The sequence below is a fragment of the Panicum virgatum genome, chromosome 2K, assembly GCF_016808335.1.
Source record: "Panicum virgatum strain AP13 chromosome 2K, P.virgatum_v5, whole genome shotgun sequence".
Taxonomy (NCBI): Eukaryota; Viridiplantae; Streptophyta; class Magnoliopsida; order Poales; family Poaceae; genus Panicum; species Panicum virgatum.
This window is the reverse complement of record NC_053137.1, coordinates 45,365,783-45,392,280: the sequence shown is the minus strand read 5'-3', so window position 1 is coordinate 45,392,280 and position 26,498 is coordinate 45,365,783. Positions and strand designations below refer to the sequence as shown.

General features: G+C 48.6%; 2 protein-coding genes across 2 annotated transcripts; one reads left to right on the top strand and one right to left on the bottom strand.

Moving 5' to 3' along the window:
• The first annotated feature begins 9,629 nt into the window (after window positions 1-9,629).
• On the top strand, window positions 9,630-10,539 carry LOC120695684. Its single transcript, XM_039978905.1, has 4 exons — window positions 9,630-9,766; window positions 9,860-10,057; window positions 10,132-10,305; window positions 10,384-10,539. Exons 1-3 carry the CDS (start codon window positions 9,644-9,646, stop codon window positions 10,168-10,170), a joined length of 360 nt encoding a protein of 119 aa, XP_039834839.1. The 5' UTR covers window positions 9,630-9,643; the 3' UTR covers window positions 10,171-10,305; window positions 10,384-10,539.
• Window positions 10,540-12,438: 1,899 nt separating this feature from the next.
• Window positions 12,439-15,306, bottom strand: LOC120695683 (putative leucine-rich repeat receptor-like serine/threonine-protein kinase At2g24130). The gene is made up of 2 exons (XM_039978904.1): window positions 13,283-15,306; window positions 12,439-13,168 (listed from the first exon to the last, which is right to left on the bottom strand). The coding sequence occupies exons 1-2, from the start codon at window positions 15,303-15,305 to the stop codon at window positions 12,756-12,758; spliced, it is 2,436 nt and encodes an 811-aa protein (XP_039834838.1). The 5' UTR covers window position 15,306; the 3' UTR covers window positions 12,439-12,755.
• Between the last annotated feature and the right edge of the window lie 11,192 nt (window positions 15,307-26,498).

Below are 26,498 nucleotides of genomic sequence, written 5' to 3'. Positions count from 1 at the left end.
GAGGTTTGTCATCAAACCAAGGGTCTTCCCAGAACAGAGCTGAGAGCCCATTGTGCACCTTGATTTTTCTATTTGACATGTAAAATTGTTTAACTTTGAGAAGATCTGACCACACAGGAGAGTCATCAATTCTATGTTTGACTATTCCAATCAATCTGCCACCTCTCAAATATTTTGTCCTGATAATAGTCTGCCAAAGACCATCTTCAGTTTCCAACTTCCAACACCATTTGCACAGTAAGTTTATGTTCATTTTCCTGATGTCCTTGATACCCAATCCACCTTTCTTCTTATTTTTGCACACAATATTCCATTTGACCAAATGATACTTCTTTTTCAGGCTGTTGCCTTGACATAGAAATCTTCTTCTTTGCTTATCCAGAGCTTTAGAGGTAGTTTTAGGCAACAGGTACATGGACATGTGGTAAATAAAGGTAATAGACAAACTAGAATTGATCAATGTGATCCTTCCAGCCATGGACAAGGAGCTTCCTTTCCATGCTGAGAGCTTTTTCAAAATCTTTTCCTCTAAAGACAACCAATCTTTCACATGGAGTCTGCCCGGGCTAATAGGCACCCCTAGATATTTTATTGGGAAACTACCAGTTTGACAGTTAAAAATTTCAGCAAAAACCAATTGTCTGGAATCATCTCCATGTATCATAGTAACCTCACTTTTGTCAAAATTGATTTTCAATCCTGACATGAGTTCATACAGATGCAGCAAGAGCTTCAAATTTGTGGCCATTTCAGTATTATCCTTAATGCACAAGATTGTGTCGTCTGCATACTGCAGAATGGCAACACCCTTATCAATTAGATGATCAGCTAGCCCACATAGAAGATTATGAGATTGTGCCTGCCTGACCATTCTGGCAAGGCAATCAGCCACAAAGTTGAACAGGATTGGAGACAATGGATCTCCCTGTCTTACACCTTTGTGGCTGACAAAATAGGGCCCCTCAGAGTTATTTAATTTGACATAGACTGTACCACCTTGAACTACTTTTTTAATCCAGCAGCACAATTAATCACAAAAGCCCCACAGTTTGAGACAGTCAAATAGAAAATTCCAATTGACCTTATCATAGGCTTTTTCAAAATCAAGCTTAAGAATGACCCCAGATTCCTTATTCCTCTTGGTTTCATGAAGTATCTCATGAAGGGCCAACACACCATTCATTATATTCCTACCTTTAAGAAAGGCAGATTGAGATTTGAGAATCAACTTATTGGCCAGATGTTCCAACCTTAGTGTCAGGGTTTTAGTTATCTATTTGTATAAACAATTAAGCAGACAAATGGGTCTGAACTGCTGGATTTTAACAGCATCTTGTACCTTTGGTAGCAGGGTTATAACTCCATAGTTCAACCTCTTGACATCCAAGGAACCATTATGGAATTCAGCAAAGAGCTCTATGATATCTTGTTTTATAATCTCCTAGCAGGTTTGGTAGAACTCTATGGGGATTTTATCAGGTCCAGCAGCCTTATTTTTCTCCATCATGACGAGGGCACATTTAATTTCTTCTTCAATAAAGGGTTTGGTTAGAGCAGAAATTTCTTCCTCATTCACTCTCTTCATCATTCCATAAGGAAGGATCCAGGGGAAAGGCATTACCAATCTCAGGACCAAAAAGATTTTTATAGTATGTGGTTGCATGATTGAGTAAATCCTCATCACCTTCAATTATTCTAGTCCCATCTTCCATAGACAAAATATTATTTTTTTTCTTTTTCTTCCATTGGCCACTCTATGAAAATATTCAGTGTTATTGTCACCATCATGTAGTTGTTTATCATGGGACCTTTGATACCAGTAGAGCTCCTCTTCTTCATTGATCTTAAATAACTCAGTGATAATAGTAGTTTTTCTAGAAAGATGATCACTGGTTAGAAGGCAATTCTCCTCCAAGGATTCCAAGGAGAGAAGCTCTTCTTGTAAACTCTTCTTTTTTTTCTTCTAAGTACCTTGCCTGTCAAAGCCCCAACCTTTGAAAAATTGTTTAAAGCGCTTCAATTTGCTTTGCATTCTGTCAAGTGCAGTTGTAGTATGGCATGGTTTATCCCAAATACTTTTGACCAAGGGAAGGAAGTTAGGGTCTTTCAGCCAAGCTAGCTCAAACTTAAAGGAAAGCTTCCTGTGTTGGACAGCTCTTTGGGTTGACAAAATCATAGGGTTATGGTCAGAAAGTTCTCTTGGTAGCTTGAACACATAAACTTCAGGGAAGCAATCCTCCCAGTCCTTAGACATCAGGAATCTATCTAATCTCTCCAAAGTAGGATCAGCATGATTATTAGACCAGGTAAACCTACCTCCAGTCATGGGAATGTCTATTAGCTCATAAGTAGAGATTATATTGTTGAAAATGCGCGAGTGTTTACTCAGACTAGTGACCTTGTTCTTTTCAGAAGAGAATCTTATAATGTTGAAGTCCCCACCAGCTAAGAAGGGAACTTTATGTTTACTGCAAAAACCTTGTGTGCCCTTTTTAGAGTAGTTCTTGGTAAGATTGACTTTAGGTTGCAAAATATACTTTTGTGGGTGGGTGCACGTCTATATAATATGATCTAGTTAATATTTTGTGCAAATCAATGCTACCTAAAGAGTAGTTCTTGATAAGGTTGACTTTAGATTACAAAACACTTTTGTTTGTCGGTACAAATACTAGTTGAACCTTAGTTGAACATCTTTGCACTTCTATATAATATATAATATGATCTCTAGTTTATATTTTGTGCAAATCAGTGGAAGTTTTAAGTTTTTAAGATTGGCTAAGTCATCCTCTCCCAGTCTCCCCTCAGCACCAATTCCTTTGGAAAAAAAAGAAAGATAGAAACAACAATGATCAAAATTGCTAATAAGAAAGATAGAAAATAACAATGATCAAATCTTAGACTACCTTGATGTACTTAGGTTGGCGTATACTACTTTGAACTGTCCTCAATACATGATTAGTCACGCCTCTGCATATCCAAACTACTTTCTACATAATACCCAATGAGAAGCATCAGAAGTGCACCAGCATTAGCCTAGCCCAATGGATTTGGCCAAGAGCACACAACACGATTACTCTTTATCATCAGCTCCAGACCCCATGCATGATTACTGCTAGGCTGGGGTATTATATTTGCTAGGTTGGTCCAGTTTAGGCATCGTGACGCACGATTATGCTTAGCTCCCGCGCACGCTTGAGCTCGATCGGTTTTATCCGAATCACACAAACACAACTTTCCATCCAACTTTGGCACCGGCCTTCTTCGTTTTATATACGCTCATAGCTAGGCCACACTTTTCAGCCTGAAAAATCTCGACCTTTATTATGCAGCTGCACTAGATCATGCCGATGCTAATCGATCTTCTGCAAAGCCTATGCAGAAAGATGCATGCATGCTGACCTTGTGTTGCATCTTAAGCATGCATCCTTTGTAGAAAGAAAATTAAAGAAGCGTGAAATTATTCAGGTATGATACACACCGCAGTAATGAGAGAAAAAAAAATCAAAAGACATGCACGAGAGACGGACGAGCAATGCAGCAGTAAATCCTTCAACTCACTACCAGAAAACCCTAATTTGTCGAGTGTCTCGGCCTTTGCCGAGTGCCAGACTACGGGCACTCGGCAAAGATGTTGTTTGCCGAGTGCCAGGCCACGGGCACTCGGCAAAAAACTGGCACACGGCATGCCCGGGCTTTACCGAGTGCCGGCCGTCGGCAAAGCAGGGCACTCGGCAAAGTGTCTCCTTTGCCGAGTGCTGTCCCAGCGGCACTCGGCAAAGCCCGCGCACGTGCACAGCACGCGCGCCCGCCGTGCGCCGCCCGTCAGGGGGCTGACGGCGTTAAGTCTTTGTCGAGTGCCACCTTCTGACACTCGGCAAAGGAGACATGGCAAAGAAGAAACTTTGCCGAGTGCGCTGGCTCTCGGCAAAGTTTCTTTTGCCGAGTGCTGGAGCTTAGGCACTCGGCAAAATTGGTTAAAAAAAATTTTTTGGGCCTTCAAATTTTTTTGGTCTCTACTTAAATTTGATAATTTAATCCCTAGTAACATAAAATACTTTTATTGATTGGTTTACTATTTTCTGTTAACTTTTTTGTTTGCAGGGAATAATCGGTCGAAGTTAATTTAAAATTAGAAGTGGGTTGAAATTTCGAAATCAATGGATGTAAATTTGATATTTATGTACTTGAATCAAAACTGATGCCGTATGCACGAAAGAACTTAAAAGTTGAAGCATCTTTATCAGGAAACTTGATCACAAGCGTGTGCACGAAGTTCGGAAAAAACCAAAAATAGCATACAATGTCTGAAAATTATGGTAGTTGTGCAAATCTCTTGGTTTCATGCTAGGATGGAGTGGAAAAAATTGACAGTGTTTAGGACACGTGACAAGGTACGCCGATTACAAGCCGGAGGATCTCCGAAGAAGTTTAGGAGAGATGCGTAGTATCCGGTTCGATTTGTGGTTGAAATGAAAGTCGCATATGATTCTCATTGTGAAACTTTTTATATAGAGAAATAACAACAAAACATGTGTCCTGTGAAAATTTGGTTAATTTTTTATTTAGTTATCTACATATAAAATTATTTTTGGCACACATTGAAAATCAATATATTTAGTTTTAGTTTTAACTTGATCTTTAAACGCATGAAATAATAGGGTTTTTTGCATGAAATCATGAACCATAAATTGTTGCATTATTTTGGCAAATTATTTAGTTGGTAGTCACTAAATTTTTTATACATACCTCATCAAAACGAATTTGTTGATATAAATTCAATTTGACTTTAGAAACACATGAAATAATAGGTTTTCTTGCATAAAATCATGAAACTTGAAATTCTAATTATCTTAATTTGAGTTTGAAATTATTATGCATGAAATAATGTTTATTTTTAATTTGTCCACGCTTCTTTGGACAGCCCGAGGATGCGTATCTGTTTCGAATTGTCCACGCCTCTTTAATCGTATCTGTTTCGAATTGTCCACGCTTCTTTGGACAGCCCGAGGATGCGTAGATGGGGTCAGGTTCTATGGTCCACTCCGATCCGAGTTAGAGTTTCGGCATCACCTCCCTATTGTTCTCGGGATACACAATCTCCCTTTCGGGACGTGTATCTGGAGAACAGCGGGGAGGTGCTGCCGAAATTCTGTCTCGGATAGGAGTGGATCATGGAAGCTGATCTTATCTACGCATGGTCGGGTGGGATTAGGACCTATCTTTACCTACTAGAGTCTAAGCTGAATTTTCATAGTAGTCGCTGATATCTTGGAAGATGGATGACCGTGAGTGGATGTACACCGGCTGGGTAACTCGAGCTAGCATGACCAATGAATGAATTGAGAAGACTAACGAGTTCTTGGAAGGGGCATCGGCGCAAACTGAAGGGTCGAGATTCATGTGGTGTCCCTGCAAGAGTTGTGGAAACCAGAAACGAAAGACAAAGAAGGTCATGGGCGAACATCTTGTCAATTATGGATTTACGCCAGACTATACCCGGTGGATCTTTCACAGGTGAAGCCCATCGTACGAGGGACGAGGTCGTGAGGCAACGCATCGATGAATGTGATGCTGCTGGTGGGATTGGAGACATGTTAGACAACTATGAGGAGGCACATTTCGGTGAAGGACCGCAGGAGGAGGAGCCAGAGGCAAGCACAAAGGCGTTTTACGAGATGTTGGAGGCGGCACAGAAACCTCTTCACGGCCAAACAAAGGTTTCTCAGCTGGACGGCATTGGACGCCTTATGGCCTTAAAGTCCTAGTTTGGCCTGAGCCGCGACGCTTTTGATAGTATGTTGAATGTTTTTTGAAGCATGCTTCCGGAAGATCACATTTTGCCCAAGACAATGTATCAGGCGACGAAAATCCTTAGTGCACTGAAGATGCCATATGAGCAGATACATTCTTGTCCTAATGGGTGCATCTTATTTAGGAAAGACCACGAGGCTAAAACTTACTGTCCAAAATGCAAAGCCTCAAGATTCCTGGAGGTGGATGCTGGTGACGGTTAGCCTAAGAGGCAGCTCACGATTCCTGTGAAAATCGTACGTTACCTTCCGTTCATTCAGAGGATCCAAAGACTCTATATGACCGAGGAAACCGCGAAACAGATGACATGGCACAAAAAAGGTGTTCGATACAACCCAGATAAGATGGTGCATCCCTCCGACGGTGAGTCATGGACTCATTTTGATGAGATTCATCGTGAGAAAGCTAAAGAAGCTCATAATGTACGTGTTGCGCTGGCAACCGATGGGTTCAATCCTTATGGTACGATGGCCGCATCATACTCATGTTGGCCCGTGTTCGTTATTCCCTTGAATCTCCCCCCAGCGTTCTCTTTCAACGACAAACCATATTTGTGTCGTTGATTATTCCTGAGCACCCAAGGAATAAAATGAGTGTTTACATGGAGCCTCTAATCGATGAGTTGATCAAAGCATGGGAGGAGGGGGTGTGGACGTACGACCGAGCGACAAAGACAAACTTCAGAATGTATGTGTGGTACCACTACTCGCTGCATGACCTCCCAGCGTATGGCATTTTCTGCGGGTGGTGTACTCATAGAAAGTTCCCATGCCCAACATGCAAGGCAACTTTGCAGTTCATTTGGTTGAGAAAGGGGGGCAAGTATTCGTCGTTTGACAAACATCGACAATTTCTTCCTGCTGACCATCCATTTAGAAGAGACATTAAGAACTTCACGAAAGGTGTCGTAGTTACACAATCTGCACCGCAGATGCTGACGGGTGCCGTGCTTCATGCTCAGATAGATGCTCTCCAGGTCAATGATGCAGGTGGTTTTGTGGGATATGGCGAAGAACATTCCTGGACTCAGGTCTCTGGCTTGTGGAGGCTTCCCTATATTAATGACCTCCTCCTTCCACACAATATTGATGCCATGCACACTGAAAAAGAATTGGGGCAAGGCTCTTTTTGGAACTGTCATGGACATTCCTGATAAGACGAAGGACAACATCAAGGCTCGAGTGGATCTGGCAACGTTGTGCGATAGACCAAGATACAAAATGAAGACTCCGAGACCAGGGAGACAATGGAGGAAGACTCCGGCGGATTTCGTCCTAACGAGGCCCCAAAAAAAGGAAGCACTAGAGTGGATCCAAAAGTTACAATTTCCAGATGGGTATGCAGCGAATCTGAGGAGGGGAGTTAATTTGACTACGATGCGAATCAACGGGCTGAAGAGTCATGACTACCACATATGGATTGAGCGGCTTCTTCCTGTGATGGTTCGAGGCTATCTCCCTGATAATATATGGCGAGTGTTGGCAGAGTTGAGCAATTTCTTCCGCCAGCTGTGTGCTAAGGAGTTATCTCGGGTCGTCATTTTGGACATGGAAAAAGTGGCCCCCTGTGTTGCTATGTAAGCTGGAGAAGATCTTTCCACCCGCCTTCTTCAATCCGATGCAGCATTTGCTTCTACATCTTCCGTACGAGGCACGGATTGGGGGGGGGGGGCTGTGCAGTACCGTTGGTGCTATCCAATTGAGAGATGTCAGAAGGTCCTTCGAACGAAATGCAAAAATAAATGTAAAATTGAAGCTTCTATTGCAGAGTCATATATTTTGGAGGAGGTATCAAACTTCACAACCAAATACTATGGTGACAATCTTCCCAGCGTGCATAATCCACCCCCTCGTTACAATGCTGGCGATAATGAATCGAGTCTCAGCATCTTCCGAGAACAACTTGGAAGTGCAAGTGATGCGAGGTACAAGACCTTGAACCATGAAGAGTGGCGCCGTATCATGCTATACGTGTTGACCAACCTTTCTGAGGTGGAGCCGTATATTGTGTAAGTACTCAACATTGTGCCCAATTCACGAGTTTCCGTTTCACAAGTTATCACTACTTAGCATCCAACCCCCTTTGTCATTTTTGATACAGGGAATTTCAACAACTATTTTGGCGTCGCTCAAGGGCTCCAACCCCGATGGAAATGGAGTGTCTTCTTAAAAATGGCACGGGGAATTCACAACCCGATTTCATTTATTGGTTTCAACAGAAGGTAGTCTTGAATTCATAGTTCTATTCCATTTCGTTGTTCTCGAACTATATGACAAACTATCATGCATACGCTTGCAGGGCCAAACTGATTCGTCCATGAGTGCCGAGTTGAGACAGGTTGCTGATGGTTTTAGCTACAAGGTCAAGTCGTTTAACGTTTATGACGTGAATGGATATCGCTTCCACACAATGACATACGAGCAGAGTCGACCCAATCGAAGAACCACTAATACCGGCGTTTTTACGCCAGGTCAAGACGGAGTTGACTATTACGGAAGAGTTGAAAAATATATACTAACTCAAGTTTCATGGTTCTGTACCGCTCACTCCAGTCATTTTCAAATGCCATTGGTTTGATCCAACATTAACAAGACATACCCCTAGTGTTGGTCTAGTCGAAATTCGACAGGATTCAACGTTACAAGGTGAAGATGTGTACATTGTGGCTCAACAAGCCATACAAGTTTATTATCTCTCATACCCGTGCCAAACCGACCACTGTCTTCGGGGTTGGGAAGTTGTGTATAAAGTATCGCCACACGGCAAACTACCTCTCCCAAACAACGAAGATTACAACAATGATAGAGAGTATTTTCAAGAAGAGGGGCTACAAGGGAGTTTTGAGATAGACTTATCCGACGAGATTGGAATGGAAGTCGACAATGAAAGGGAAGTTGACGAGGAAGGTGGAGATGAGGTTCAAAATATTCAGGACTTACAATTACTAGAGCGACTACGTTTAGGCAGAGACAGTGAAGACGACATTCCTCTTTTGGATTCTACTGGTTATGTTGACATAGCTGATAGTGATGATGAGGATTACGATCCAGCTAATCCCGATTATGATGACTACTTCTAAAACATGTAGGACTCACAATATTTAATATGTATTATGCTAATTTGTAGTTATATTTTCTTTATTTTCATTTATTTGCAAGTATTGTTTATCCTGACTAATTCGTTCACTCCTTTTGATTACAGGTAACTAAACAAAGATGCCAGGTGGTCACAAGATGACTTGGCTGAGCTCCTTGTACAGAGGCAGTGGTGGAGGAGGTGGCAGTGGGTCCGACGCACCCGAGGGGTCCGGGAGCCGTAGTGTTCGCAAAGGTGGTGGAGGAGGGGGAGGGAAAGGGAGACGGAGAGGGAGGGGTGGAGTAGGAGGTAGTGGGAGTGGTGGAGGAGGTAAGGTGAGGATGGGAGGAGGGAGAGGATCCCTTCTCCTGTAGAGGATGAGGAGGAGGAGGAGGAGGAGGAGAGGGTGGAGGACCAGGGGAGCCAGGAGGAGGAGGAGCACGTGGAGGGGGACGAGGAGGAGGCCGAGGAGGGGGCGGCAGGAGATGAGCGGGTGGTGTGGTTGCGTGGACCATCGCAACTCCCGCGACGTCCGATACCTCTAGCGAGACGCCCTATGATTCGGCAACTAGAGCCTAAGTAAGTATGTTAGTACTTATTTATTATGCATTACATATATTTAAAATTGCAATACTAACTAAAATTTTACCTTAAACACTCTTGCAGGGGGTGGTTTTTTGTGCAGCATGGTGAGCACAAACGGAAGCTCAATGGTATCTTGGGTCTTTTGTGCTGGCTGCACTTCCCCGGACTCGTGATGCATGCCGGGGTGCTGGAGCCGACATACACGTGGGACCACTACATGGCCAGCCCGGACGCTACTGATCGCGAAGGAAGGAACTTTACCACCAAAGCGAAGCGGGTGGTCGGGGAGTTGTGGGTAAGTCATCCTCGCACTAAATTGTTAGAAATATCACATTATGTTTCAATTTTTGGAATAATGATTGCAATTATCTTGTGGGTATATATGCAGGATTTCTACAGGTGCGAGGAAGGCTATGAGGCCCGGGCGAACGAGCGGGCTCACCAGGCTTGCTACAAGCTGGTGAAGGACATGCACTACGAGGCGCGTGTCCAGGCTGTCATTGTGTACTGCGCCGAGTTCGAGAAGAGGAGTGTCAAGAAACCAGCCGCAAGGGACATCTTTCTCACGCGAGACCAGTACTTAAGGGTAAATAAATGCCATATCTACTCATTTATCTTGTATTTGATATTACAATATGTCATGCACTTCATTACGTTTAGGTGCCTCCGAACTGGTGCGCAAACAAGGCCGAGTGCTAGTCTATGATGGTGGACAAGTGGATCAGCGAGGATTGGGCCCGCCAGCACGCCTTATGCCGGGAGCGCCGCTTGATGATGCCGGGTCCGGCACATCATCAAGGGAGCCTTAGCCTCGGCGAGTACAAGAATACTTGGGTAAGTTCACTAATTTCTTCATTCTTTCTAAAGCTATATTTTTAATTCTTACTAATCATCTTGTTGACTTCTTGGCAGTCGGAGTCTCATCCAGGCCAGTCTTGCAACGACTTCACGGTGTACGCCATGTCTCACATGGGCAGGGCGACGTCGGACGTGGCCTACAACCCGGCGGCTCCACCAGAGGCCTACACAAACCCAAGCATCCACACGCGCATCAATGCATACATGGAGGTGGGAAGGGCGCTCCACGGGGAGACTTGGGATACGACCACCGCGCCACTCTCCGGAGAAGCCATCATGAGGGCGGGACAAGGGAAGAAGCACGGGCGGTACTTGATCGCCAACAGCTTGGTCGACACGGCGAGTACGCCCAGTCTCTCGCAGCTTAGGGCAAGTACCACCGACTCGACCCCACCCATACGCCCACGGCCTGAGACTTCAGTGGCCAGAGTGCACCAGAGACAGGTTAGTTTAGATTTAGTTGTCGTTCTATGATTAAAATGAAACTTTGCTTCGTATTGTAACATGGAGGTTTAAATCTTGTAGGCCGAGATGGAGGCTAAGTTTGAGGAGGAGAGGAGGTGCCGAATGGAGATCGAGGCCAAGCTGGAGCAGGAGCGGAAGCTGAGGGAGGAGCAGTCGGTTATGTTGCACAGCATGGTCACCTGGATGCAAGGACTTGGCACGTCGATGAACTATGTGACGCCGCCTCCTCCCTTCGCCTTACCAGCTCAGCCTTACTTTCCTGCAGGACCTTCTGACACTCCCATGAGTATGCTTTGTTTGTAGATATTAATTATTATATCTTTGTTATTCTTACTCAAATTATGTGTTTCTATTTGCAGAATCAGTCGTGGAACGCATCTATGTGTTTCTATTTGCAGAATCAATCGTGGAACGCATCAAACGACCCTCCTCCGGACCAGAACTCGCCGGCGGCTCGGTGGCAATCTCCCCCCCACCTGACCGTGAGTGACACCTACTCGTAGCTTGTACACTAGTGGACTTAGCGCGTCGATGGACTCTTAGCTTGTGGACATATTTTATGTATTGGACTTTATATATGTGATGGACTCGTTCTATGTGATGTATTGTCTATCGGACTTGTGATATATGTGATGGAATCGTTATTTGTATCGATGCTATTCTCGTATTTGTCAATTATATATTTATTGTTATAACTGCATGTAATGTCCCTGCATTTATATATATTGTTGCTGTATTTATATTGAAAAATAGAGAATAAAGAAAAAAAATGTGTCAACTTTGCCGAGTGCTTATGCAAAAACACTCGACAAAGTGGCCTTCACATGTCAGCAGAACATCCACTTTGCCGAGTGCTAAAGTCCTGGAACTCGGCAAAGATTTGAAAGTTTGCCGAGTGCCAGGACCCAGCACTCGGCAAAGCAACCACGTGGCGGGACCCTGGGCGGCCGTTTTGCCGAGTGCCTGCTGCTAGTCACTCGGCAAAGATTTGAAAGTTTGCCGAGTGCCAGACCCATCACTCGGCAAAACGACCACGTGGCGGGACCTTGGGCGGCCGTTTTGCCGAGTGCCTACCGTTAGGCACTCGGCAAAGATGCTGCCCAGGGTCGCGCCACGTGGCTCCTATGCCGAGTGCCAAGGTTCTCGACAAAGTCTTTGCCGAGTGCCCGAAATCCGACACTCGGCAAAGACCACTGTGCCGTGGGAAGCTTTGCCGAGTGGTGTTTGCCGAGTGTTACACTCGGCAAAGAGTTTGTCGAGTGCAAACTGGCCGGCAAAGCGGCTGAATCCGGTAGTGACTGGAATCGATCAATAGAACACTCATCTGTATATTGCGGAGGCAGTTTTGGGTGGGGATGACCATCTTTGCTTTGGACATAGTGGGCAATGACATTATCATCGAGAATGGATGGCGGATTAGTTATAAGTTAATTATATACTCCCTCTGTTTCAAAATGTAGGTCGTTTTGATTTTTCTAGATTCATATATTTTGTTATATACCTAGACATATGTTATATCTAGATGTATAGTAAATACTATGAATCTAAAAAAGCCAAAATGATCCACATTTTGGAACGGAGGGAGTATATGTAACCGATCTTCTTGTTGCTTTCCTTTTGGTCATTCATGATAAAATGATGTGATAATGAGTTGTAATGGTATGTTTGTTCATTGAAAGATGCAAACAACTAAAACCCTATTTCCATTATATGAAAAAATGGAAATCATAAATCATTCTAGATAGATCTACAGCCAATACGTACAAGACTTGCTAATGTTACATCAGTCACAGACCTTCAAAGAATTAATCCTACACATGTTCTTGCACCATTAATTTACCGGTTAAAAATAAAATCCTATATACCTCCGGGAGGAAATTAAAGCTAGCTAGCCACATGCATCTATCACAAATTCATCCGTATGTGTAGTACGTAGCTGCCCCTCGCTACTAGTCGATCGATCAATCGATGTCTTCAAATGTGGTGGAGGAAAACCCCAGCGACGACGCGAAGGTGGCCGTGGTGTCGCCGCCGAGGTAGCGCTTGAGCCGGTCGAGGTCGTCGGCGGCGTCCATCATGGTTGGGCGCGCGGACGCCTGCTCCTGGGTGCAGAGGATGCCGAGCTCCAGCAGCTCGCTGATGGCCACGTTCGACATCCTCACCTCCGGCGTCTGGTCCCGGACCATGCGCACCAGCGCCGGGTCGACCACCGCGTCGGCGCGGCCGTGGTAGTGGGTCTTGACCCACCTGTGCAGGCTCAGCTCGGTCTCGAACATGTCGTCGGTCGGCTTCCTCCTCGTTACCATCTCCAGCACCAGCACGCCGAAGCTGTACACGTCGCCCTTGGTCGTCGGGTTCGAGCCGTAGCCGTACTCTTCATTGCATTGAGATCACACATGGATGCATCAAGTGAATTGAGGTCAGGGCAAATGAAGTGCATTGCATTGCTTGATCACGACAATGCAAGGATTGATTAATTGAAGCGTACCTGGAGGGATGTAGCCGATGGAGCCGCAGAGCATGTTGGCGGTGGAGGCGCCGACGTCGGCCGCGCCGCCGATGGTCATGACGAGCCGGGAGATGCCGAAGTCGGAGACGAGCGCGGTCATGTCGTCGTTGATGAGGATGTTGCTGGGCTTGAGGTCGCAGTGGATGACCTTGACCGGCGAGTGGTGGTGCAGGTACGCCATCCCCTCGGCGACGTCGCTGCAGATGTTGACCCGCTGCACCAGGCTGAGCTCCGCCGCCCCCGCCGCCGCGTGGAGGCACCGCTCCAGGCTGCCGTTGGCCATGAACGGCAGCACCAGCGCCTTGAAGTCCGGCAGGCTGCACGCCGTCACGATCCGCATCAGGTTCCGGTGCCGGATGCGCTTCAGCACCTGGCACTCGCGGTTGAAGCTCTCGGTCGAGTTCCCCGACTGCAGCTGCAGCACCTTCACGGCCACCATGGTGCCGTCCCGCAGCGTGCCCCGGTACACCCGCCCGTAGCTCCCCGTCCCCACCAGCCGCGCCGCGCTGAACTCCTCCGTCGCCTCCACCAGCTCCCGGTACGTGATCCGCGGGTACTTGTACTTCATCACCGGCGACGACCCGCCGCCGCCGCCGCGACGGCCCCCCCTGAACAACATGTCCTCCCGCACCGCCGCCAGCCGCTCCCGGATCTTGCGGGCGCTGGCCGCGCACAGGATCGTCAGCACGAACGCCAGCGCGGCGGAGCAGACGCACAGCACGACCAGGAACCTCCGGGACTGGTACCACGCGCGCCGGTGGCGCGCCCCGCAGGCGCGCCTGACCACCGGGCCGCAGAGCCGGCGGTTGCCGAGGTAGGAGAGGAAGCTGAAGTTCACGAAGGGGCCGGCGGCGGGCACGGCGCCGCTGAGGTCGTTGTACGACAGGTTGAGATGCTCCAGCATGCTGCATTTGGCCAGGCTCAGGGGGATCTCGCCGGTGAGGGAGTTGTTGGAGACGTCGAGGCTCTCGAGGTTCTGCAGGCGGCCGAGGGACGCCGGGAGGCCGCCGGCGAGCGAGTTGTGCGACAGGTTGAGCGCTGCCAGCTCGACGCAGTCGCCCAGGCCGGCGAAGATCTCGCCGGTGAGGTTGTTCCAGGACAGGTCGATCGTCTGCACCAGCATGTTGCTGAGGCCCCTCGGCAGCTCGCCCCCGAGCTGGTTGCGCGACAGGTTCAGCATCATCTTGGCAATGCCGGCGATCTCCTCCGGTATCGCGCCGGTCAGGCGGTTGCTGGAGAGGTCGAGGAGCAGCAGGTTGGCGTGCCGGCTGATGAGGCCCGGCGGTATCGTCCCGGACAGCCTGTTCCTCTGCAGGGAGAGGTAGTTGAGCTCGGCGAGGCCGCCGATGCCGGCGGGGATGGCCCCCGACAGCGCGTTCCCCGACAGGTCCAGCTCGCCGAGGTGCGTGGCGTTGCCGATGCACGCAGGGATCTCCCCCGTCAGGAGGTTGTTGGACAGCAGGAGCTGCTCCAGGCTCGGCAGCCGGCAGAGCGCGCCGAGGGCGGGCGGGAAGGCGCCGGAGAAGGTGTTGTTGGACAGGTCGAGGCTCCGGAGGCGCGAGAGCGCGCCGACGACCGGCGGGATGGCGCCGGAGATCCGCATGCCGGGGAGCGCAAGCCCGACGACGTGCTCCTGCCGCCTGTCGCAGGTGACGCCGGTGAAGCCGCCGCCGCAGACGTGGCGGTTGGACTCGTTCCAGTCCGGCAGGGCCGCCGGCGGCAGCGTGAGCGCCCGCTTCAGGGCCAGCAGGGTGGCCTTCTCCCGCAGCAGCACATGTTGCCGCCGCCGACGCCGCCGGGCGGCCGCCGCAGCAGCCTGCTGCCCGTCCGCCATCGACGACGTCGACGCGAGCTGCAGGGTGAGGACAAGCAGGAGGAGGAGGATGGCCGCGCGAACCCTCATGCTGTCCTCTGTTGGAATAAACCACGCCATGGTGTTCGTGGCCGTGGCGTGTGCGTGTCGAGTCGGCGTCGTGTCCGTTGTGTGCGAGCGGGTGGTCATGACAGCCAGCGTCTTATGGTTGTTGGAGTCGGAGTCTGTGGTGTCCGTGGTGCACGGTTTGGGCTCATAGTCGCACTAGGGACAGCGTTTAGGCCGGAACGTTGGTGTAGCCACATTCCAGGCGTGTCCGGCCAGGACGGCGCGTGTTCGAGCTCGCGTTCGGGTCTGTGGCCAGCAGGGTGGCCTTCTCCCGCAGCAGCACCTGTTGCCGCCGACGACGACGCCGGGCGGCCGCCGCAGCAGCCTGCTGCCCGTCCGCCATCGACGACGTCGACGCGAGCTGCAGGGTGAGGACAAGCAGGAGGAGGAGGATGGCCGCGCGAACCCTCATGCTGTCCTCTGTTGGAATAAACCACGCCATGGTGTTCGTGGCCGTGGCGTGTGCGTGTCGAGTCGGTGTCGTGTCCGTCGCGTGCGAGCGGGTGGTCATGACAGCCAGCGTCTTAGGGTTGTTGGAGTCGGAGTCTGTGGTGTCCGTGGTGCACGGTTTGGGCTCAGAGTCGCACTAGGGACAGCGTTTAGGCCGGAACGTTGGTGTAGCCACGTTCCAGGCGTGTCCGGCCAGGACAGCGCGTGTTCGAGCTCGCGTTCGGGTCCGTGGCCAAGTTTTTCGCGTACGGCGTGTGGTTGACAGGGTTGCAGGTGCAGGGATGGCCGATGTGGCGGTTGGCGGCAACGGAGGAGCGCTAGGCTCGGATCGGCAGCTGGAGGACCGGTTCTCACGGAGGTTCGTGGCCAAAACGTGGGAGAGGCCGGGTCGCTAGGAGTGCGTGCGTGCGCAGGAAGTTCGCCGAAGGCCATGTGCATCTTTTTTTAACCTGAGTCAAGTCCGTTTTATAAATCAAATAGCCAACATACAGGCCGTACGGCGGCCGGGGCGTTCGTCGCCATTTGTTTCTTGTTTACTGTTCATCTTCTTCAACCTCCGTCCGGCATGAGTGTTTGGAGTGGTAGGGCTCGATTTCCAACAATTGGTATCAGAGTCAGGTTAGGGCCACGAGCTAGGCGCCGGAGACGTGCTGGTTGTGCTCGGTGCGTGACGGTGTCAAGGTTGGGGGCGGAGTCGATCGCGGCCAGATACCATTGGTGGAATCGTGATCCGGCGATTCATTGCTCGTTTGAGATGGCCGGCGAGAAGACTCCTCCAGGCTCTCCCAAGAAGCCGCTCGGCGGCGATGGAGGTTGTGCGCGTCGTCTGAGTTCGGCGGGACGATGAGCTGTCCCATGCTGACCAAGACCAACTACACGCAATGGTCATTGCTCATGAAGCTGAAGATGAAGGCCCGTCATATGTGGGAAGCAATCGAGCCCGGGGGAGTGGCGCCGCATGAGGACTGCATGGCGCTCGAGGCAATTGAAAGTGCCATGCCGACGGAGATGGTGGCGTCGCTGGCGGCGAAGGGGACCGCGTTGGAGGCGTGGAACGCGGTGAAGGAGCGGCGCGTCGGCAGCGACCAGGTGCAGAGGACAGAGGCGCAGCGGCTCCTACGGGAGTTCGAGAACATGCGCTTCAACTCCGGCGAGGGCGTCGACGACTACACACTGCGGCTCCAGAACATCGTCGCCGCGCTCGAGACCGTGGGGGAGACGATCCCGCCACGGAGGGTCGTGGAGAAGTTGCTGCGCACTGTCCCCAAGTCGCTCCGGCAGGTGGCCGTGGCGATCCAAGTGGCGGCAAACCTCGCCACGCTGACACTGGAGGATGCCACCGGGCGGCTACGTGCGGCGGAGGAAACCGAGGCTGAGGACGATGGTGCTCCGCCTCCAGGCGCCGACGGCAAGCTCCTCCTCACCATGGAGCAGTGGGACACGCACCAGCGGGAACGCCGTGAGAGGGAGCGCGCGCGCGGCAGCGGCGGGCGTGAGAAGAAGGGAGGCCGTAGCGGCGGCCGTGTCGACAGCAGCGACGACGACGACGGAGGCAGCAGCGTTCGTTCGGGCGCGAACAGGCGTCGTCGGAGCTCCGGCAAGGGGCGGTGCTTCAACTGTGGCGTTCGCGGCCACTTCTCCAGGGAGTGCCCCAAGCCAAGGAAGGAGGAGGCGCTGTTCGCCGGCGCCGACGATGGGCCGACGCTCCTGTAGGGCAGGCAGGGGCGAAGCCACTGCTAAATTGACCGTGGTGCACTATCCAAATGACTAATATATTTTTCTAGAATTATATGATGAATATAAGCTTAGTTAGTGGGAAAATACAAATTTATCCTGGTGCACGGGCACCAGGGACGCTCCACGTAGCTTCGCCTCTGAGGGCAGGACGTGCGGCGATGTCGTGGTTTAGGGGGAGTTTGTTGGAATAAACCACGCCATGGTGTTCGTGGCCGTGGCGTGTGCGTGTCGAGTCGGCGTCGTGTCCGTCGCGTGCAAGCGGGTGGTCATGACAGCCAGCGTCTTAGGGTTGTTGGAGTCGGAGTCTGTGGTGTCCGTGGTGCACGGTTTGGGCTCAGAGTCGCACCAGGGACAGCGTTTAGGCCGGAACGTTGGTGTAGCCACGTTCCAGGCGTGTCCGGCCAGGACGGCGCGTGTTTGAGCTCGCGTTCGGGTCCGTGGTCAAGTTTGTCGCGTACGGCGCGTGGTTGACAGGGTTGCAGGTGCAGGGATGGCCGATGTGGCGGTTGGCGGCAACGGAGGAGCGCTAGGCTCGGATCGGCAGCTGGAGGACCGGTTCTCACGGAGGTTCGTGGCCAGAACGTGGGAGAGGCCGGGTCGCTAGGAGTACGTGCGTGCGCAGGAAGTTCGCCGATCGTGTGGGCGTTGCGTCGCCAAAGGGGGGCTACAAAAGGCCATGTGCATCTTGTTTGTAACCTGAGTCGAGTCCGTTTTATCAATCAAATAGCCAACATACAGGCCGTACGGCGGTCGGGGCGTTCGTCGCCATTGTTGCTTGTTTACTGTTCATCTTCTTCAACCTCCGTCCGGCGTGAGTGTTTAGAGTGGTAGGGCTCGATTTCCAACAATTGGTAGCCTAGTCAGTGCTAAGGGACACCAATGTGTGAGGGGGAGATTGTTAGGATTAGAGATTAGTCCCACATTGGTTGTGGGGGGAGAGTTGAATCAATATAAAAGTGGGGGGAGTCTCTCACCTCTCGGGCTAGCTTTTGGGGTGTAGCAGGACTTCCTCCGGGTGTGCGTCCGGTTGGGCCAACTCTCCTGGTTTTTGGGCCGACAATTGGTATCAGGGCTGGGTCCGCAATCTCCCGTGCCCGTGCACATTTGGGTGGTGTAGGCCCGAAGCCCAGTGAACCGTGGGTGTGAGGCCTGTGTGTGCTCGTGTGTCGAGCCAGTCAGTGGTGGGCCGCGGGTGTGAGGCTCATATGTGCTCGTGTGTGGAGCCGGTCACTGGTGGACTGTGGTGTGGGCCTGGTCAGTGCTAAGGGACACCAATGTGTGACGGGGAAGATTGTTGGGATTAGTCCCACATTGATTGTGGGGGGAGAGTTGAACCAACATAAAAGTAGAGGCAGTCTCTCACCTCTTGGACTAGATTTTAGGGTGTAGCAGGACTTCCTCCGGGTGTGCGCCTAGTTGGGCCAACTTTTCTGGTTTTGGGCCGACATCCTCGTCGGAGGGCACTTGTGCAGCGGCACCAGTCACCACTGGGGTGGCGACGACAACACCTACTACAACCTAGCTAGCAGCTACATGGCAAGTAGCATCAGTCATCCGCTAGCTCGATCGATCGAGAAGTTCCTGGTTTGGGCCGACATCCTCGTCGGAGGGCACTTACAGCGGCACCAGTCACCAAACGGCGGCCTAATGGAGGCCATGACCATGATTGCGCGGCGCACAAGGCGCGGCTTTTCACCTCGGCTCTGTGCATGATGAGTTGAGTGGGCTGGGGCGCGCGAGAGCCACCGAACCCTTCGCGGGGAGCATGTGTGCGCGGCCGAGCCCGAGGGGACAGCGACGGTGGCGAAAGGGATAGCAACGCAACAGGGCTGTGGATTTCATTCAGGTTTGCCGCCGCACTCGGCGCCAGCGCGCCAGCAGGTCAGACCCAGGCTGCAGTGTGGTGCCTGAAGTGGCCTGGGCAACATAATTTGTTTTCCCGCTTGTTATCAAAGCATTTCAGCTTCATATCCGGCGTTATGAAAACTCCAGGACTCCAGGAACACAACAGGGAGAAGTCATGAAAAATAACTGCGAGCATTCAAACATGCAGGCTCCTTCTCAAACAATGGCTTCTACAGGAGTGAAAACCCCAACCTTTCGGGATTCAGAAAAGGAAAATAAGGAACATTCACATTTTTTTTATTTTTTTGCTTTCTCTGGTAAAAAGTCATTGTTTGAGCTGAAATTCCACGAGATGCATGATGATGGCATATTAGACATCACGAATGCTTTTAGAAACTTTCCATGCCCATTTGCATGGTCCTTTTAAGGCTGAAAGCTACATATTTTCCTAGGTTAATCCAAGTAATGAGGTGAGCCTTTTAAACAGATAGTAGGTCGCATCTCGTATGAACTCTGTTCTGTTATGTACACATAGTCACTTAACCTCACATACCCATCCAAACCCAACTATAATTATGATGCCTGCCACATGTCTTGCCAGAATCAGCTGAACCAAATATCTAAAACCTACCTTACAACAAGATCGGTCCAGAAACATAGCAAAAGGGAGAGAACTCCAGAAAGAACGAGCGATTAGACTAGGCCATACATCCTAATAAGTTCTAACTGCACCTTTAAAAGTTCAGAGGTCATCAGACAATCAGAGAGCTGTTCGTTAGCTATGCTATTTTGATCTGGCTAGTCTATTTATGTTTTTTTTAGCACATGTGAAGTCTGCATGCACACAACAAGTTGGGAAGAAAAAAGAACGAAAATGCAGCTCAATCATTTTTCAGAGCCCAGATGATAACTAGGCTATCTGAAGAATATTATATCACATGATTGGAAGGAACTTTAGGAGAAACTAGTTAGGTTGGCGCGCTACGCACGCCTATACAAAAAAAAACAAAACATTGACGTAAAATATTAATGGAAAGATATTATTCGCTACTATGTTTGAAACAACATCGCATCGATGTATTGAGTTAAATCTAAAAATTACAGTAAAACGGCATAGTAGTTTAGAGTCTGAGAGCGCGCCAATCTCAAATATTTTAGTATAGAGGTACAGACAATTTTTCCTTAGGAATTCGTTTTTTTTGTGTCAGCAGGTATAGTTTGATTACTTTAGTAGGAAAAAAATTAGAAATGAATGAACAGTTCAAGTATATTTTGTGAGTTTACGGAGGGAAACCCAAAGTCAAAAAGTAGTAGAACTCCCGCGTGTGAATGTAGTATACAAAGTTTAGTTATTATTTTTATATGTAGGAAGTAGTTAAATATATTTTGTATTGTCAAATAATGAAAGGAAAATAATTTTTTTAAAATAAAAGACTCACTTAATAGAACCATGGCCCCACGTGGGCCGTCTGAATATCACGTGGGTCCCGCCTGAATAGCGTGTGGGTCCCACGTGGGTCCTGCCTGAATAGCGCGTGGGTCCCACGTGGGTCCCGCCTGAATAGTGGGTCCCGCCTGAATAGTACGTGGGACCCGCATAAACAGTGCGTGGGTCCCACGTGGGGCCACGATTCACGGAAACGCCCCTATTCTTGGAGCTTTAGTATAGTATATTTTCAGAGCCCAGATGATAACTAGGCTATCTGAAGAATATTATATCACATGATTGGAAGGAACTTTAGGAGAAACTAGTTAGGTTGGCGCGCTACGCGCGCCTATACAAAAAAAAAACAAAACATTGACGTAAAATATTAATGGAAAGATATTATTCGCTACTATGTTTGAAACAACATCGCATCGATGTATTGAGTTAAATCTAAAAATTACAGTAAAACGGCATAGTAGTTTAGAGTCTGAGAGCGCGCCAATCTCAAATATTTTAGTATAGAGGTACAGACAATTTTTCCTTAGGAATTCGTTTTTTTTGTGTCAGCAGGTATAGTTTGATTACTTTAGTAGGAAAAAAATTAGAAATGAATGAACAGTTCAAGTATATTTTGTGAGTTTACGGAGGGAAACCCAAAGTCAAAAAGTAGTAGAACTCCCGCGTGTGAATGTAGTATACAAAGTTTAGTTATTATTTTTATATGTAGGAAGTAGTTAAATATATTTTGTATTGTCAAATAATGAAAGGAAAATAATTTTTTTTAAAATAAAAGGCTCACTTAATAGAACCATGGCCCCACGTGGGCCGTCTGAATATCACGTGGGTCCCGCCTGAATAGCGTGTGGGTCCCACGTGGGTCCTGCCTGAATAGCGCGTGGGTCCCACGTGGGTCCCGCCTGAATAGTGGGTCCCGCCTGAATAGTACGTGGGACCCGCATAAACAGTGCGTGGGTCCCACGTGGGGCCACGATTCACGGAAACGCCCCTATTCTTGGAGCTTTAGTATAGTATATTTTCAGAGCCCAGATGATAACTAGGCTATCTGAAGAATATTATATCACATGATTGGAAGGAACTTTAGGAGAAACTAGTTAGGTTGGCGCGCTACGCGCGCCTATACAAAAAAAAACAAAACATTGACGTAAAATATTAATGGAAAGATATTATTCGCTACTATGTTTGAAATAACATCGCATCGATGTATTGAGTTAAATCTAAAAATTACAGTAAAACGGCATAGTAGTTTAGAGTCTGAGAGCGCGCCAATCTCAAATATTTTAGTATAGAGGTACAGACAATTTTTCCTTAGGAATTCGTTTTTTTTTGTGTCAGCAGGTATAGTTTGATTACTTTAGTAGGAAAAAAATTAGAAATGAATGAACAGTTCAAGTATATTTTGTGAGTTTACGGAGGGAAACCCAAAGTCAAAAAGTAGTAGAACCCCCGCGTGTGAATGTAGTATACAAAGTTTAGTTATTATTTTTATATGTAGGAAGTAGTTAAATATATTTTGTATTGTCAAATAATGAAAGGAAAATATTTTTTTTAAAATAAAAAGGCTCACTTAATAGAACCATGGCCCCACGTGGGCCGTCTGAATATCACGTGGGTCCCGCCTGAATAGCGTGTGGGTCCCACGTGGGTCCCGCCTGAATAGCGCGTGGGTCCCACGTGGGTCCCGCCTGAATAGTGGGTCCCGCCTGAATAGTACGTGGGACCCGCATAAACAGTGCGTGGGTCCCACGTGGGGACGCCCCTATTCTTGGAGCTTTAGTATAGTATATTAATTAATTGGGGAGACGGGACTACCACAGAATGCAGGCAAAATTCTGCTCAGGTGTAGATACGTTGCAGTCATTGACTTTGCTATCAGGCAACATCTGGAAGACATCATTGATCCTTGTTGCCATCAGAGAATTCCCAGGGTATGGTCCCATCGTACTGTGCCAAACATGCACATCCACCAGAGAGTAACCTCAGCTTTCACTAGAGACACACATGATTCACATATTAGCTTTTCAACGGTTTGGTCTATGCATCAGCAATATGGAATGCCAGCCTACAAGCGTGACCTATACTGTGCACGAGTGGGTGGTCCCGAAAGCTTAACCTATGATATGATGTTTATGTGTAGGTAACCAATAAATGTCAAAGAAAGATTAGTACTTTGTGAAGCAGAGCTCTAGCTAGAAAGATCAGGCTAACATCTAAACGATATTATTAAATGGTTTTAGGTATATCATGCCTTCCCTTTTAACCAAATCTAGTGGGACACTCTTGTGACTTCCAGTTGTTCCCTGCCATTCCCACTTCAAAACATGCTTAGTTTCTAGACAAGACTCCTAACAATATGACGATAACGAGTGAGATCTGCAAGAAGCACGCCATCAGTGGCACGAAGATGAACATTAAGTTCCATGGGAGTCTCTACAGTACGATGGTCAGTGAGAGAAGCACGATCAAGATGATCCTGAATGTACTTTTCTTGAGACAGATAAAAATCCTGAGGTGTGGAAGAAACCTCGATCCCAAAAAAGTAACGGAGAGGACCTAGATCAGACATAAGAAACTGCTCACTGAGATGTGCCTTCACAAAGGTAATAAACTGAGGGTCATCTCCTGTGATGATCATGTCATCAACATAAAGAAGGAGAAGAGTCTGACCACGAGAGGAAGTGTGAACGAAGAGCTCAGGATCATGAGTACTGATAGAAAAGCCAGCAGCAGTGACCACAGAGGCAAAACACTGAAACCAAACACGAGGGGCTTGCTTGAGGCCATAAAACGAGCGGTGAAGACCACAAACCATACCCTCAGGGACCGAATACCCAGGTGGTGGCTGCATATACACTTCCTCACGGAGTTCACCGTTAAGAAAAGCATTCTTCACATCAAGCTGAGATATAGACCACTCACGAACAGAAGCCGCAGCAAGAAGAGTGCGAACCGTGGTCATATGAGCCACAGGTGCAAAAGTCTCATCATAGTCCCGACCATGCTCTTGCTGAAAACCACGCGCTACAAGACGAGCTTTGTAGCGCTCAAGTGAACCATCAGAGCGGGTCTTAACCTTGTAAACCCACTTACAAGTGATAAGACGAACATGTGCGGGGAATAGGAACAAGATCCCATGTGCCAGTGCGCTCAAGAGCAGCAATCTCCTCTGCCATAGCATGCTGCCATTCCTGATGATGAATGGCATCATGATAAGAAGTAAAAAAGAATAGTACCAGCAAAGCCAAGCCTATCTGGAGGCCGAATCAACTGCCGATCACGAAGAGCACATCGTGTAGAACCCACAGCAGAAGCTGTCTCATCAGAAAGAGATGAGACATCAGAAGAAGATGAGTCATCAAGAGGAGAAGGTGCAACAGAGGTAGATGGCTCATCAGAAGGAGATGGCGCATCAGATGATGGTTTCGCAACCCGTCAAGTACGTGTGTAAACACGTGTGACAGGCGGTTTACTGTCATAAGCAGTTACCACAGGAGCCGGTGGAATATCCTCCGAAAAAGAAGGGACCACAGATGAAGGAGCCATAGAAGAAGGCTCCACAGGGGAAGGAACTACACGAGACTCAACGGAAACCTCAGAGGAAGGCACTAGGTGTGGAGGGGCAATAGGAGTATCAGGAAACGGTAGGAAAAAGAGTGGCTCAATGACAGATGCATGAGAAGCATCAGGAGAAGGACGAGGATAAAAAGGATGAGACTCATCAAAAGTAACATCCCGTGAAACCCTTATCCGACGGCCAACAGGATCCCAACAACGATACCCCTTATGCTCAGCACTATATCCTAGGAAAACACACTCAACAGATTGAGCGGTCAGCTTAGTGCGCTCATGAGGTGCAAGAAGCACATAGCAAACACACCCAAAAAGGCGAAGACAAGAATAGTCAGGCAGCTTACCACAAAGACGCTCATACAGGATCCCACCATGAAGAGAGGATGAGGGCTGAATATTAATAAGATAAGTGGCAGTAAAAACAGCTTCAGCCCAAAAATGTGGTGGAATAGAAGAAGTGATCATAAGAGCACGAGCAGTCTCAAGCAAATGACGATGTTTACGCTCAGCAACACCATTCTGAGCATGAGCACCAGGACAAGAGAATTGAGCAAGAGTGCCTTGCTCAGAAAGAAACTGACGAAGAGCTCCAGATAAATACTCCCCAGCAGAATCAGCACGAAAGACCCTAATAGAAGTATCAAACTGAGTACGGATCATGGTGGCAAAGTTTTTATAGATAGACAAAACCTCACTACGATTTTTCATAAAGTAAATCCATGTGTGGTGAGAAAAATCATCTATAAAAATGATATAATATCTATGGCCTCCTTTCGAAATGAAAGGAGCCGGACCCCATACATCAGAATGAACAAGATCAAAAGGATATTTCGACATCGACTCACTAGAATAGTAAGGAAGCTGGAGCTGTTTTCCTAGACGACAACCCTGACACTGTTCTAGGGATACATGACCAGAAACTGACCCTAAAATACCACGACGAACGAGCGTAGACAGACGCGAGCCACAGAGATGTCCCAAACGATGATGCCACTGAGCAAAAGATGATGCAGACGACGTAGACGCAGCAGAACCCATGAAACTGGCAGAAGCAGCGGAAGGAAGACGAAGCCAGTCAAGCTCCCAAAGACGCTGAGAGTCACGTCGACGAGGGCCAGTACCAACCAGGAGACCCGTGATGCGATCCTGGATACAACAAGTGTCAGAATCAAGGATCACACGACAACCATGATCAGTGAGCTGGCCAGCTGAGATAAGTTGCATGGTTAGTTTGGGAACATAAGAGACAGCAGGAACATGAAAAGAGGGAGACGGAAGAGTTCCCTGACCTACAACAGAGAGAGACGATCAATCTGCAGTATGAACAGTGATAGGAATAGATGGTGTACTAATGGAAGAAAGACTGGTGCGATTAGGAGTCATATGAAAAGAAGCACCAGAATCTAGAATCCAAGAAAATTTACCTGAAGAAGACCGAGAAGTAGTAGCAGCATCTGACTGTGCAGAGGACTGAGTAACAGAACCAGCAGCTCCCGATGGCGTAGAGGCAGCAAGGCGACGAAGCAACATGAGCATCTCCTGTGTCTCAGAACCAGCAGAACTCCGCTGAGTGCCTCCAGTATCAGAACCACCAGCACTACCTGTACCCTGTGAAGTACGACCACTACCACCTCGGCGAGACTGATCTTTCTTCTTCTTGAAGCAAAATGCCTCCACATGAGTTTTCTTACCACAATAGCCACAGTGAAGACGACCACCCCCTCCTCCCTCAGAAGAAGACGCTGCTGAAAGAGGCGCCTTAGGTGGAGGGGTGTCAGCTGTAGACGAAGAAGACCGAGCAGCCAATACTGAAGAAGACGAAGACTGCAATAGACCAGCATTACGAAGACGAAGCTCCTCATTACGAACAGCAGCAAGTGCCTCCATCAGAGAAACACAAGGCACACGAGAGACCAACTGAGCTCGAAGCTGCTCAAACTCATCACGAAGACGACTCAAAAAGTCATAAGTGCGCCTAGTCTCCAGAGCAACCTTCTGAGCCTTACACGAGTCACAAGTGAACAGGCTGTTCGACAGAACAAAATAGAAAAGCGAGAGATCGGTCAAGGTCGTTAGCGGTTACGATAACGGAGCATTGTTAGAACAACATCGAAATTGATCCATGCGGCATCATTTCAGGCATCATTTGATCGAGGTGAAAGATTACAGAATTGTAAACTCGATGGGGCAAAACATGTTGAACCCAGACCGGGAAGAAAAGAGAAAGG